Source organism: Acinonyx jubatus, chromosome D4 (assembly GCF_027475565.1).
Source record: "Acinonyx jubatus isolate Ajub_Pintada_27869175 chromosome D4, VMU_Ajub_asm_v1.0, whole genome shotgun sequence".
In the NCBI taxonomy this organism is placed as follows: domain Eukaryota; kingdom Metazoa; phylum Chordata; class Mammalia; order Carnivora; family Felidae; genus Acinonyx; species Acinonyx jubatus.
The window spans coordinates 52,818,006-52,830,747 of NC_069391.1; the positions used below are offsets into that span (position 1 = coordinate 52,818,006).

Consider the following 12,742-nt stretch of genomic DNA (forward strand, 5'->3'; position numbering starts at 1 on the left):
TTATAGACTGCATACCTTGTCTTTTTATGAAATGGTAATATTGCAAAATGAATAAATTCACCTGCTTATCCTATGATGTAAATGCTTCTCTGTTAAAAATAATGCACATTTAGTGAAGAAAATGGAAGCCTCATACGTTACTGGTGGAGATGTTAAAATGATGCATCAGCTTTTGCAAATAGCTCAGTTTACCATATGACCTAGAAATTCTACTGTCTGGACTTTATATATATTATATATTTTATATAAATATAATATATATAATATATAATATTATATATTATATATATATTATATATATATTATATAATATTATATACATATAATATATTATATACATTATATATATTATAACATATAATATAAATATACTCAAATCCCATAATGATTATTTACTTTACTCAAAAACATGATCTTCATTTCTAAGTGTAGCCTGGCAAAAATATTATGTGCCAAAGTGCTATGTGCCTGTGTTTACTCTTGTATCTAAAGCAGTACAAACTACAAAATGCCCTTTGGATAAGCCAAACCTTCAAAAGAACAAAGTTCTCCTTATCATTAGACTGAGAATGAATGTGTCAACATGGGCAAGATGCTTCATTTGTCAATTGTTAAAAGATACTGCCTCAGACTGTTGGTAAGTCAGCACTACCTCTCAGTTCTGATCTGCCTCAGATCTTCCTTCCAGGTTTTCAGACCCCGGCCACGGTGTCCAGGTTGGCTCCAGTCTTCTCTTTAAATAGTTCAAACTGTGACACCTCCTCTTCTAAGTTTATAGCATTCTCTTGGGAATTAATTAAACACAGTTGCTGTGATCAACCTTATATTCTTGAATTTCTCATGTGTTCATATGATGACTTCCCAATTATATTTGACAGTTTTTGAAGAAAGAACTAAGTGTTATATCTCTTTGTTAGTACCACAGTATTAAACACAGTGCCCTCTGTATGTGGTATATACCACGTAAGATATATTTTTGTTAATATTAAATACATTATGTAAAAGTTGTCTTGATACTCTTACCTATAACAGCAATTTTGCAATATAATGTAAGAAAAACTCAGTCTCTCAGACAAAAGGAACTCTGAGAGAAACAAGACATAAGGGAACTAGCATCTGTGGACAGCTGACAGGGTGTCACCATAATTATCATGTTTGATCATTAATTAATCAAGACTCACTTGGAAATGCAAGTTCAAGAAATATGAAATTGATCTGCCACTGGACCCATTTTCAGGTATTACTTGACATACAAAACAGCATATATTTCTAAAAGAAACAGTACCGTAGCATAACGCAAAAAGGACAGGAAGATAAGGATGGTGACAATATATTAAAACAGGACAGGGGCATCTGGGTGGCTCAGTTGGCTGAGCATCTGACTTCAACTCAGGTCATGATGTCATCATTCATGAATTCGGGCCCCATGTTAGGCTCTCTGCTGTCAGCACAGAGCTCACTTCAGATAGATCCTCTATCTCCCTCTCTCTCTGCCCCTCCCCCCACCAAAAAAATAAATAAACATTTTTTAAAAGACTGAAAATTAAAAAAAAAATAGCACATAACATTCACTTTGCAATTTCTGAATGCCAAGCAAGAGGCTGAATAGTTTACATCCGTTACCTCCATTCTAATCCCAGCTCTAGAACTTTCTCGCTAAACACGTAAGTGGCATCAGTTCTCTGAACCTTAGTTTCTCCATGTGCAAACTAGAAATGATTCTTAAATGACCTATCTCGCATGGTTGTGGTAAGGCTCGAGTCAGAGGAGGCATGCAAAGTTAGGAAAAAATGCTGAAAAATCTATTGAGCATTAGGCAAATTCAATTCATAGCCTTTTTAAGAAAAACAATTTCTAGGGACGCCTGGGAGGCTCAGTCGGTTGAGCGTCCGACTTTGGCCTCGGTCATGATCTCACGGTTTGTGAGTTCGAGCCCGGCATCGGGCTCTGAGCTGTTAGCTCGGAGCCTGGAGCCTGCTTCAGACTCTGTGTCTCCTTCTCTCTGTGCCCCTCCCCCACTTGGGCTCTGTCTCTCTCTGTCTCTCAAAAATAAATAAATGTAAAACCACAATTTTTTTTAAAAGAAGAAAAACAATTTCTAAAGCAATTATTTGAGAAGCAGATATTTTTGTGTTAATGAAATTTTTGGAAATATTTCGTTAGAGGTGCCCCCTTCACACCAACTCCGTCCATCAGTGGCTCCTGTGTCCAGGACAGGGTCGAACTAATTCCCTGTGAGCCATTCCAGGCAGGCATGTATAACCTATCACCTCCAATAATATAAACAAGCTGAGCTCTGAATATTTTTGGAATTCAATTAAAAAGAAAAAAAGTTTCAACATCTAATAACACTAACCCAGATTTCCTGCCAAAGGTACTCTTTAATTTTGTGATATAAGAGGATTTTACTAAAATGTCAAACAAACCTAAAGTGTTTACAATAAATATTACATCAAGGCTAACCATACTTAACTGATAGGGAAAAAACCTTTACTTTTACTAAGGATGCTGCTATGCCAGTAAGTCCAGCTTTTTCAGAAAGAAAAGCTATAAGAACAGAAATACTAAGATTACAAAAGCAAACTCAATAAGAGCATGTAGTGTGGCACTCGGCCCAGAGGCTTCAGTAGGCACACATGCTTGAGATGTATTTACGTGACGGCTCCAGAGTATTTAAATTTGAGAGTTCCCAACCATGTGGCTAGCACATTTCACCGAATGCTAAAAACATGCTGAGATACTAGAACCAAGGCTCCTGTCCTACGAGTATCCTTTACCTAATAGCATTTGTACTAATTGTTTTAAAGCTTACACAGTCAAAACTCTTGCAAATAACTCTATTGTGTTCTTTTCAGATGAAAGCAATTCGAGTCCAAAAACTGGTTTTTACTTAACCACCTGTCTTTTACTAACCATTTCTTTACAAGAACTAAACATCAAACACAGGGTGCTATAGATAAGTCATGTGTTTTCCAGCAGATGGCCCCTTGTAATGGCCAGGTTCATCTAACACCAAACATCCTCTAGAACCTACAATCCTACACAACTGTGGGTTTTCCTTCTTTATGTTCTTATCAACATAATTTTTGAAAATACATTAATAATATACAATGAAAATAGTGTAATTTGCATTGCAGCTTTGAGGGGAAAAAAGCAGAAATGCAGAAATAGTCATAACAAAATTTCCTAAAATAAAATGTATAGCCTGTAATATGCATTATAATAGCAGTTTACCCAATACAAAACCCAAAGGAATCGTTGCTGTGTATTCAATTACAATTTATAAAAATGTAAACATATGTATAAATAATATAAACAATATGACAATTTATATTATTAATGTACTTTTTTAATTTTTTTTAACGTTTATTTATTTTTGATACAGAGAGAGACAGAGCATGAACGGGGGAGGGGCAGAGAGAGAGGGAGACACAGAATCGGAAGCAGGCTCCAGGCTCTGAGCCATCAGCCCAGAACCCGACGCGACTCTCGAACTCACGGACCGCGAGATAGTGACCTGAGCTGAAGTCGGACGCCTAACTGACTGAGCCACCCAGGCGCCCCTTATTAATGTACTTTTAAGAAAATGAAAATGATACTTTCAATTTGCCTACTCATGGATCAGAGCCTACGGTGTTACACATCCTTCAGAAAAAAGTCTTCAGTGAGAGCTTTTCCTTTCTTTTTTAAAGATTTTATTTTTAAGTTATCTCTATACCCAACATGGGGCTCGAACTCACAACCCTGAGATCAAGACTCACATGCCGTACCGACTAAGCCATCCAGACACCCCAAGAGCTTCTCTTTAAAAACTAGCATTTGTGATAACTGATTCCTTTAGTTAGAAAAATGAATTGCTATGCTTTCTTGCACATTTAGAATAAAAGAAGTGAGTTCATAACACTGATAGGATAGCTTGAAATCAGGAAGTGTGATATCTCTGCTTTTGTTCTTTTTTCTCAGGACTGCTTTGGCTATTGGGGTCTTTTGTGTTTGCACACAAACTTTAGGATTGTTTCTTCTATTTCTGTGAAGAATGACTTTGGTATTTTGATGGGGAATGCATTGAATCTGTAGATGGCTTTTGAGTGGTACAGCTACTTTAACAATATGAAATCTTCCAATCGATGAACACAGGGTGTCTTTCCATTTGTTTGTGTCTTTGATTTCTTTCAGCAAAGTCTTACGAGTTTTCTCCCTACAGATCTTTCACTTTCTTGGTAAAATTTATTCGTAAGTATTTTGTGAATGGGATAGTTTTCTTTATTTCTTTTTCTAATGTTTCATGATCTCTGTAAGTTGATTTTGTTAACCTGCTACTTTACTGAAATCATTGATTAATCCAAGAAGTTTTTTGATCGGTTATTTAAAGTTTTCTACATATAAAATCATATCATCACGAAGCCATAGTAATAAAAACTACTGGCACAAAAATAGACACATAGACCAGAATAGAGAGCCCAGAATTAAATCTCAGCATATACAGTCAACTAATATTCAACAAGAGAACCAAGAACACCCAATGGGTAAAAGATATTCTCTTCAAACGGTACTGGGAAATTTAGAGGAACACATGCAAAATAATGAACCTGGACCTCTAACTCACACCGCTTACAAAAGTTAACTCAGAATGGATCAAAGACTTAAATATAACACCTGATACCAAGAAACTCCTAGAAGATAGGAAAGAAGCTCATTGATACTTAGCAATGATTCTTTGTACCTGACACCAAAAGCACAAACAACAAAAGCAAAAATCAACAAACAGGACTACATCAAACTCAAAAGCTTCTGCACAGCAAAAGAAACTAACAAAATAAAAAGGCAGCCTTCAACATGGGAAATATTTTTTGTAAATCACATATCAGATACGGGGTTAATATCCAAAAATATACAGAGAACTACCACAACTTAATAATGAATAAACACTCTCGTTTTTTAAATGGGCAGAAGAATTAAAGAGACATTTTTCCAAAGAGGACATCAAAATAGTTAAAAAGCACATGAGCAGATGCTCAACATCACTAATCATCAGGGAAATGCAAATGAAAACCGCACTGAGATATCACCTCATACCCGCTGGAATGGCTATCATCAAGAAGACAAGAGACAGCAGGTGCTGGCGAGAACATGGGAATGTAAATTAGTCCAACCACTATGGAAAACAATATGGAGGTCACTCAAAAACTTGAAAACATACCTACCATACATTCCAGCAACTCCATTTCTGGGAATATACTCAAAGGAAATGAAAACAGGAATTCGATGAGATACACACACCTCCATGTTTATTGCAACACTATTGACAATAGCCGCGATAGGAAAGCAACCAAATGCCCATTAATGGATGAGTGGATTAAAAAAGATGTGATATATATGCACAATAAAATATTACTTAGCCATGAGAAAGGAGGCTATCCTATCATTTGCAAAATCACAGATGGACCTTGAAAACATTATGCTAAATGGGATAAGCCAGACAAAGAGAAGTACTATAGGGTATCACTTATACATGGAATCTTAAAAGACCAAACATGCTAAAAAAAAAAATTAAAAAAAAACCAGAAAATAAAATGGTGGTTACCAGGAAATGGAAGAGTAGAGAGTAGGGGTGTTAAATGGATGCTGTTTAAGTGTATAAACTTGTAATGAGTACTAAAATAGCCATAGAGATTAAATGTACAGTTTGTCGAACAATAATAATAATAATGTACTGCAAGTATGTAATGTGATAAATATCATTACAATGGCAACTATATTACATATATAAATGTATCAAAGTAACACAATATACACTTAAATTTATACAAGGTTACATGTTAAATTTATCCAATTAAAAAAACTGATAGGAAATGATGAAAGTTTGAAGAATCATACTTCCTAATTTCAAGACTTACTAAAAAGCTACAAAAATCAACTCAGTATAGTATTAAAAATGAACACACACATAAATAAATGGAACAGTTGAGAAAGTACAGAAATAGATTTACACAAATACAGGAAATGGATTTTGACAGAGTACAAAGGCAATTCAATAGAGAAAGGATAATCTTTCAACAAATAGTCCTGGATTAACTGAATATCCACATGAAAAAAATGGACATCAACCCATGCCTCACATCTTTATAAAAATTCACTGAAAATGAATCATAGACCTATTTTTAAAACCTAAAACTACAAAACCTATAGAAGAAAAAACAGGAGGAAATCTTGATGACCTTACACTAAGCCAAGAGTTCTTAGATACAACACTAAAGTCATAATCCATAAAAGAAAAACATTGATAAGGTGGACTTTATAAAAATTTTAAACATCTGCTCTGCAAAAAGGACTTTTATGTGAATGGGAGAAAATTTTTGCAAATCACTTATCTGACAAAAGGTTTCTATCCAGAATACATAAACAACTCTCAAAATTCAGTGACAAGGAACTAAGCAACCCAGTTAAAAAGGGGGCACAGGGGCGCCTGGGTGGCTCAGTCACTTAAGTGCTCAACTCTTGATTGGACAGGTTCGTGGGATCAAGCCCTGCATCAGGCTTTGTGCTCACAGCTCAGAGTCTGCTTGGGATTCTCTCTCTCCCTCTCTCTCTGCCTCTCCTCCACTCGCACTATCTCTCTTTCTCACTCTCTCAAAATACATAAACTTTTTAAAAAAGTGGGCAAAACATGCGAACAGATAATTCACACAGATGGCAAATAAGCATATGAAAAAAATGCTCAACATTATTATTCACTAGGGAAAACAGAAATTAAAACCACAATCACTACACGCCTACCAGAATATCTAGAAAAGACAAAAAAAATTATGAAACAGCATGCTGGCACGGACACAGAGCAGTTAGAACTCCCTTACATTGCTAGAGGGAGCTCAGAATGGTACAGCCACTTGGGAAAACAATTTCATAGTTTCTCACCATAGAACCATTTATATAACATATAAATAGGTACTTACCATATAACCAGAAATCACACTCCTCTAAGTATTTACCCAAGAGAAATGAAAATTTATGATCACACGAGAACCTATCCATGCATATTTAAAACTTCCTTGGTCATAATTGCTAGAAAACAAAAGCAACGACCCGAAGGCCCATCAGCAAGTATAAACAAACAATGGTATCCATCCAATGGAATATAGCTCAGTAGTAAAAAGGAATGAACTGCTACTGATACATGCAACAACATGAATAATTCCCAAACATATTTTGCTAAGTGAAACAAAAGTCAGACCCAAAAGGCTACATACTGTAGGATTCCACTTATATGACATTCTGGAAAAGGCAAGACTGTACGGACCACTTACAGGACATTCTGGAAGAGGCAAAACCATAGGGATACACAACAAATCTGTGGTTCTTATATATGGTCAGGTTTTTTTTCACAAAGGGATCAAGGCTTGTCAATGAGGAAAGCAAAGTCGTGAACAATGGTGTGGGAACAATAAATACAGGGCAGAAATGAACCTCAGCCTCTACCTAATATTACATACAAAGATTAATTTGAGATGGATCACAGACCTAATCATAAATGCTAAAACTTTAAAACTTCCAGAAGAAACACTAGGAGATTATCTTCACAACCTTGGGGGTATAGAAACATTGCTTGCACATAAAAATAAATACTCAAAAGAGAAAAAGATTTGTAGGTTGCATTTCATCAAAATCTTAAAACTTGGGATCATCAAAAGAAACATTAAAACATGAAAAGACAAGTGAGATACTGGAAGGTAATATCTGTGATACATATGTACAACAAGGGATTTATATCCAGAATATCTAAAGAACTCTTACAAATCAATAATAAAAACACAAAGAATCCCAATTTTTTAATGGGCAAACACTTGAAGAGACACTTCACAAAAGAAGATATAGGAATGACCAATAAGAACATGAAAAGTGCTGAATATCATTAATCACCAAGAAAACATTAATTAAAACCACAGTGAAATACCTTTTTAAAACAACTAGAGTGACTAAAATTTAAAAGACTGACAATACCAAATATTGCAGAGGATGTAGAACAATGGAAATTCTCATATATTGGTCATGAAAATATAATATGATACAGCCATTTTGGAAAAATGGAAAAAATGTTGATAGTTTTTTTTATAAACATACACCTACACCATGACCTAGCAAATTCACTCTTAACTTTCATTTCTTAAAGAGAAAGGAAAACTTACGTCAACAAAATACTCATACAATAATACTTGCTGCAATTTTATTTACGACAGCCCAAAACTGGAAACAACCCAAATATCCATCCACTCACAATCTATCAAATTGTGGTGTAATTATAAAATAGAATACTATCTCACCATAAAAAAGAATGAATTACCAACATGTTGTGAATACACAACGACATGGATGACTATCAAAACACTATTTTGAGTGAAATAAGCCAACCACCAAACACTACATATTGAATGATTCCACTGAGAGGAAACTCAAGGGCAAGTGAAAGTAATCTATGATGATAGGATTGGAACAATGGTAGCCCATGGAGTGGAAACTGAAAGAGGGCATAAAAGAACTTTCTGGAATAATGAAATATTTTAAGTTGTTTTTTTTTTAAAGTTTATTGAGAGAGAGAGAGAGAGAGAGAGAGAGACCAGGGAGGGGCAGAGAGAGGGGGAAAGACAGAGTCCCAACTGGGTTCCGCCTGTCAGCAGGGAGCCGGAGGTGGGGTTCCATCTCACAACCTTGAGATCATGACCTGAGCCAAAATCAAGAGTTGGAGGCTTAACCGACTGAGCTACCCAGGCACCTCGAAATGCAGATCATATCACATGTCACCCTGCAACACTGAACACAACAAATAGCTACTTTTAGAGAGTGTATTAATTCATTCAAATTCATAGAAGAAGGCATAAGTTCACATGTTTGGGAAAGCAGAATGGTCTTATTTTAAGCAACCTGAAACTATTAACAAACAAAAATAATATTTTTTAATTAAGCTTGCCAATAGAAGTATGAAACGATATAATTATGGACCAAATAAAGAGGTTAAACACTGAATCAGAGTCCTAAGCATCTTATCTTAGGACACATGAACTATTATCAAAGTCAATACCCCCCCCCAAAAAAAGTATACACTATCTTTGTATGTTATTCCTGATTGGGCAGGGATGACAGTTAACAATATAAATTATGATGAGAATAATTTATATAGGGAAAAATACAGCTATGTTAACTACCCAAAACTTCTGTTCTCAGTCGAATCCAACATAAAAAAAAAAAATAATTCATCCAACAGTGAATGATTTTGCTACAGGGTCTACAATTATAACTCTAGTTCTTATATAATATTAGGAAGTATAACAAATTTCAACCCCAAATGAATTAAAATGATGGTTCATATAGGAACCCCCACAAGTGTAATAAACCGGACAAAAGGATTATCTAGATTAAAACGGACATTTGACCAAATCTCTTAACCTTTCATTTTAAAAATAAATAAAGGAAATGCAATGTTATCATTTACTTGATCAGCGCATTCTAAGGTGCTTTAACCAGAAACCTACTTCCCAACTTAACTATAAGACAATCCTTAATACACATGCAGACACACATATACACGCACACACACATGCATTTGTGAGTAGGTGTATGTGTTTGCATGATCACATGTATGTGTGCAGAATAAGTTCTAGGCATTCTCAAAAGTTCCAAACGGATTTGGCATTGGTACTAAAAGAAAACACCTGAAATAGTAAAATATTTGATCAGCCCGTTTTTTAAAGCTCTGCAGGAGAAGCATACCTGTGCCCTCTTCTGCACCTCAGAGAGGAGCTCGGAGTACTGCGACTCCAGTTCCTTCTTTTGTTTCTGCCAGCAGCTCTCCTGGGCTTTGATCTGCTCTGCCACTTTGTTAAAAGTGTCTTCCTGTGTGTGCTGAAGCTCCCTCATTGTGTCAGACTTGTTTTTACAGATATACTCCAGATGACTTATCTAAACAGGGAAATGCAACAGAGAATGAGATAGGCTCACAAAACATCTCTTTGTACATCTCCCCCAGAACCATCCAAAATTTTCACCTATGATCCATTCCTTAAGCTCACATAAAAATTGTAAGTTAAAATGAAAACCCAAAAATTAAGAAACAGAAATCGGTAGGGCAAATAATCATATTTTAGAAGAATATGGTGTCATTTATATGCACATACGCTGAGATGACAAACCATTTTTCTCTTTCTAATAAAGTTACTCACTCTAGAATCAACTTTACTGAGAAAATTAAGAAGACTATTCTTATTTCTAGAACCAAAGCTCTTCAATGGGAAACAGCATTTCAATGAGATTTACAAATCTACAAACATTTTACATATAATAAAACAGAACAGTACAACCATTTTTTTATTTCACGTTCCAAACGCTGGAAAGAAAATCATCTGACATGTACGACAATTAATGATGTTCGAAACTATGAAAAACTGTTAAAACATAATACCATCTCAGAGGGTTCAAACATGTACTCATTTTAATTGCCAGTAATTTTCAAACCCATTATACACACATTCACAATCATGAACAGCATCTGGGCTTCTCACAATGTATTCCCTCATTTCCTCAATCCTACTTCTCAGTGCCCGTGGTTGTATTTGCCAATCGAACCAAGGCAAAATGCCCTCAGTCTAAAATTAGGCCAAGATGCTGTTTCATTAATTCAACAGATTAGAGTTAAAAAACAACAACAACAACCACAACAACAACAACAACTTAGGTACATTTTTGTCTTCACGTCCCATAAGAGCAAGTGCCATTTCAACTAAGATCTGGAAACCGGACCACATAACATAGTTCTGACCAGTTCAATAGACCCAGGATAAGAACTGATATCTTCAATGGTGAAATATGTTGGTCTGCTAAGCCATCTTAATTTTCCATCACCAAAATAGGGCTTTTTAAAAAATTTTTTGAAAGACTGAATTTCTGGGCTCATGAATGGTAAAGTGATCCTAAGAGTCTACTGTTTTCTCCTACCGTGTATACCTCTCACATGCTACAGCACGGAAAGGGTTTTGTAATACACATCTTATTATAATTCAAGAAATATCATAAACATAATTTTAAATTTTTAAGTGCTTTTAAAGTAACACCTCATTATTTCCTGAGCAAAAATTTTAAGATCATGTTTTTGAATAGCTGTATCTTGTTTCTATTTTATGCTAACATAAAGAGTTGGTTTATTAATGTAAATGACTAAGTTCTTTGAATTGCTTCATCAGTAAGATTAATTTATTTTCTTTTAATTAGGTCCCTGTGGCTAATACTGGCTAGTAGTATTAGCATGTCCTGCACAGAGTGTGGAGCTTAGAGACTTCATACAGACTTCAGTCACATTTACATGCCCACAGCAATGGCATCAAACTGAGTTGTAGACAAGCCATAATTAATGGTATTGAATTATTAACACCCAAATTCTTTTTGAAATAAGATGAATGTCAGCCCCTCTTAATGATACTGTGATGTGGACAAATGTCACTGAATTTAATAGAGGTATCTGGTGCCTGAGGACAGTTACCTTCTCATTAGCCCTGGTGAGGTCTGAGATCAGGGCATCAACATTCTCCTGCAAGACTGCACAGAGCTCGGACCACGAGAATTTATCCAGCATGCCTTCTGGTTGTTTTATGAGCACACAGCCTGCTATCAAGTGCTGATACAAGGTATGAAGAAAGGTTAGCTTCTCCTGTGAGAAAAAAAAAATAATAATTCCAGTATATCCACATTGTAAGAAGTAAAACACACACTATGCACGGGGAAGTATTTGTTTCAAAAACTTGAGAAGGAATTAAAATGTTCAAGTCTCAGAATACTGTCATTTTGGGTACTTTTTTTACATTCAAAACTACACAGCAGATACAAACTTAGAATTGATTAAACTTGGTATTCAAAACCAAAAATCTGAAGTCTAGAAGCCAAAAGACCAGGGTTCTGACCCCAGTTCTGTTACTACTGAGGATGTCACCTAAGTGCCTGTTCAGACATCACCTTTCTCAGATACATGACATGTCTGGACTAATTGTTTCTAAGCCCTTTTAACTAGATGTCGGTATAGTCATTCTACAGTTTCATATTTACATCTGCCCAAACAGATGTTATTTAAGTCAAAAAACCAATATAGAGAGAAGACTGTTGCTCAGTTCCACTGAAGACAAAGTTATACAATATCTGTGCTTTACATGTACACAATTACTCAGCTTTCTTCTTCCCCCAGAGATTCCAGTTTGCTTACCTCTTATAGGAAATCTATCCCAAGCCCCTTAGGCAAAGCAGACAGTGATATGAAAGATATGGAAGAGGGGCTCATCTGTTTTCCCTGTAAGTTCATATAGTATTTGGCACATTGAGCGTTTACAGGTGTTTAAATATTACAAAGTAACAGGCAAAAAGAAATGGACATGGCTGCCCAAGACATATTTCCAAAACTGTCCAATTAGAAATATACAATAAAAAGTTCTTTAAAATTATATTGCCATCGTAGTAACTAAACCATCCATTGTTTAACGACCTAGAAACACTATGCCGTAGAATTCAGTAAAAAGCCGATCCCATCTTGAACACACAAAAAGTTTATTTACTAACGTGCCAAATGGCTCTCTTTATAAGGTGTTTCATCTATAAACTGCCAAAGAGTGGAACTCAAGACAAGGCAATTGTAAAGCTGCAAAAGGATATTTTATGTAGATAATAAGTTGCCTCAAGATTTTTTTAATAGACCAGCAAGAAAAGAAAACTT

The 12,742-nt window shown here is 35.4% G+C and overlaps 1 protein-coding gene across 13 annotated transcripts in view; it reads right to left on the reverse strand.

Moving 5' to 3' along the window:
* Positions 1 to 12,742, reverse strand: part of CCDC171 (coiled-coil domain containing 171) — a 304,789-nt gene that overhangs the window by 169,451 nt on the left and 122,596 nt on the right. For all 13 annotated transcript variants that reach the window (XM_053205079.1, XM_053205080.1, XM_027047203.2 and 10 more), the window contains 2 exons: positions 11,525 to 11,692; positions 9,763 to 9,951 (listed from right to left, as the gene is read on the reverse strand). In XM_053205079.1, the coding sequence (XP_053061054.1) occupies positions 9,763 to 9,951; positions 11,525 to 11,692 (357 nt within the window). The remainder of the gene's footprint in view (positions 1 to 9,762; positions 9,952 to 11,524; positions 11,693 to 12,742) is intronic.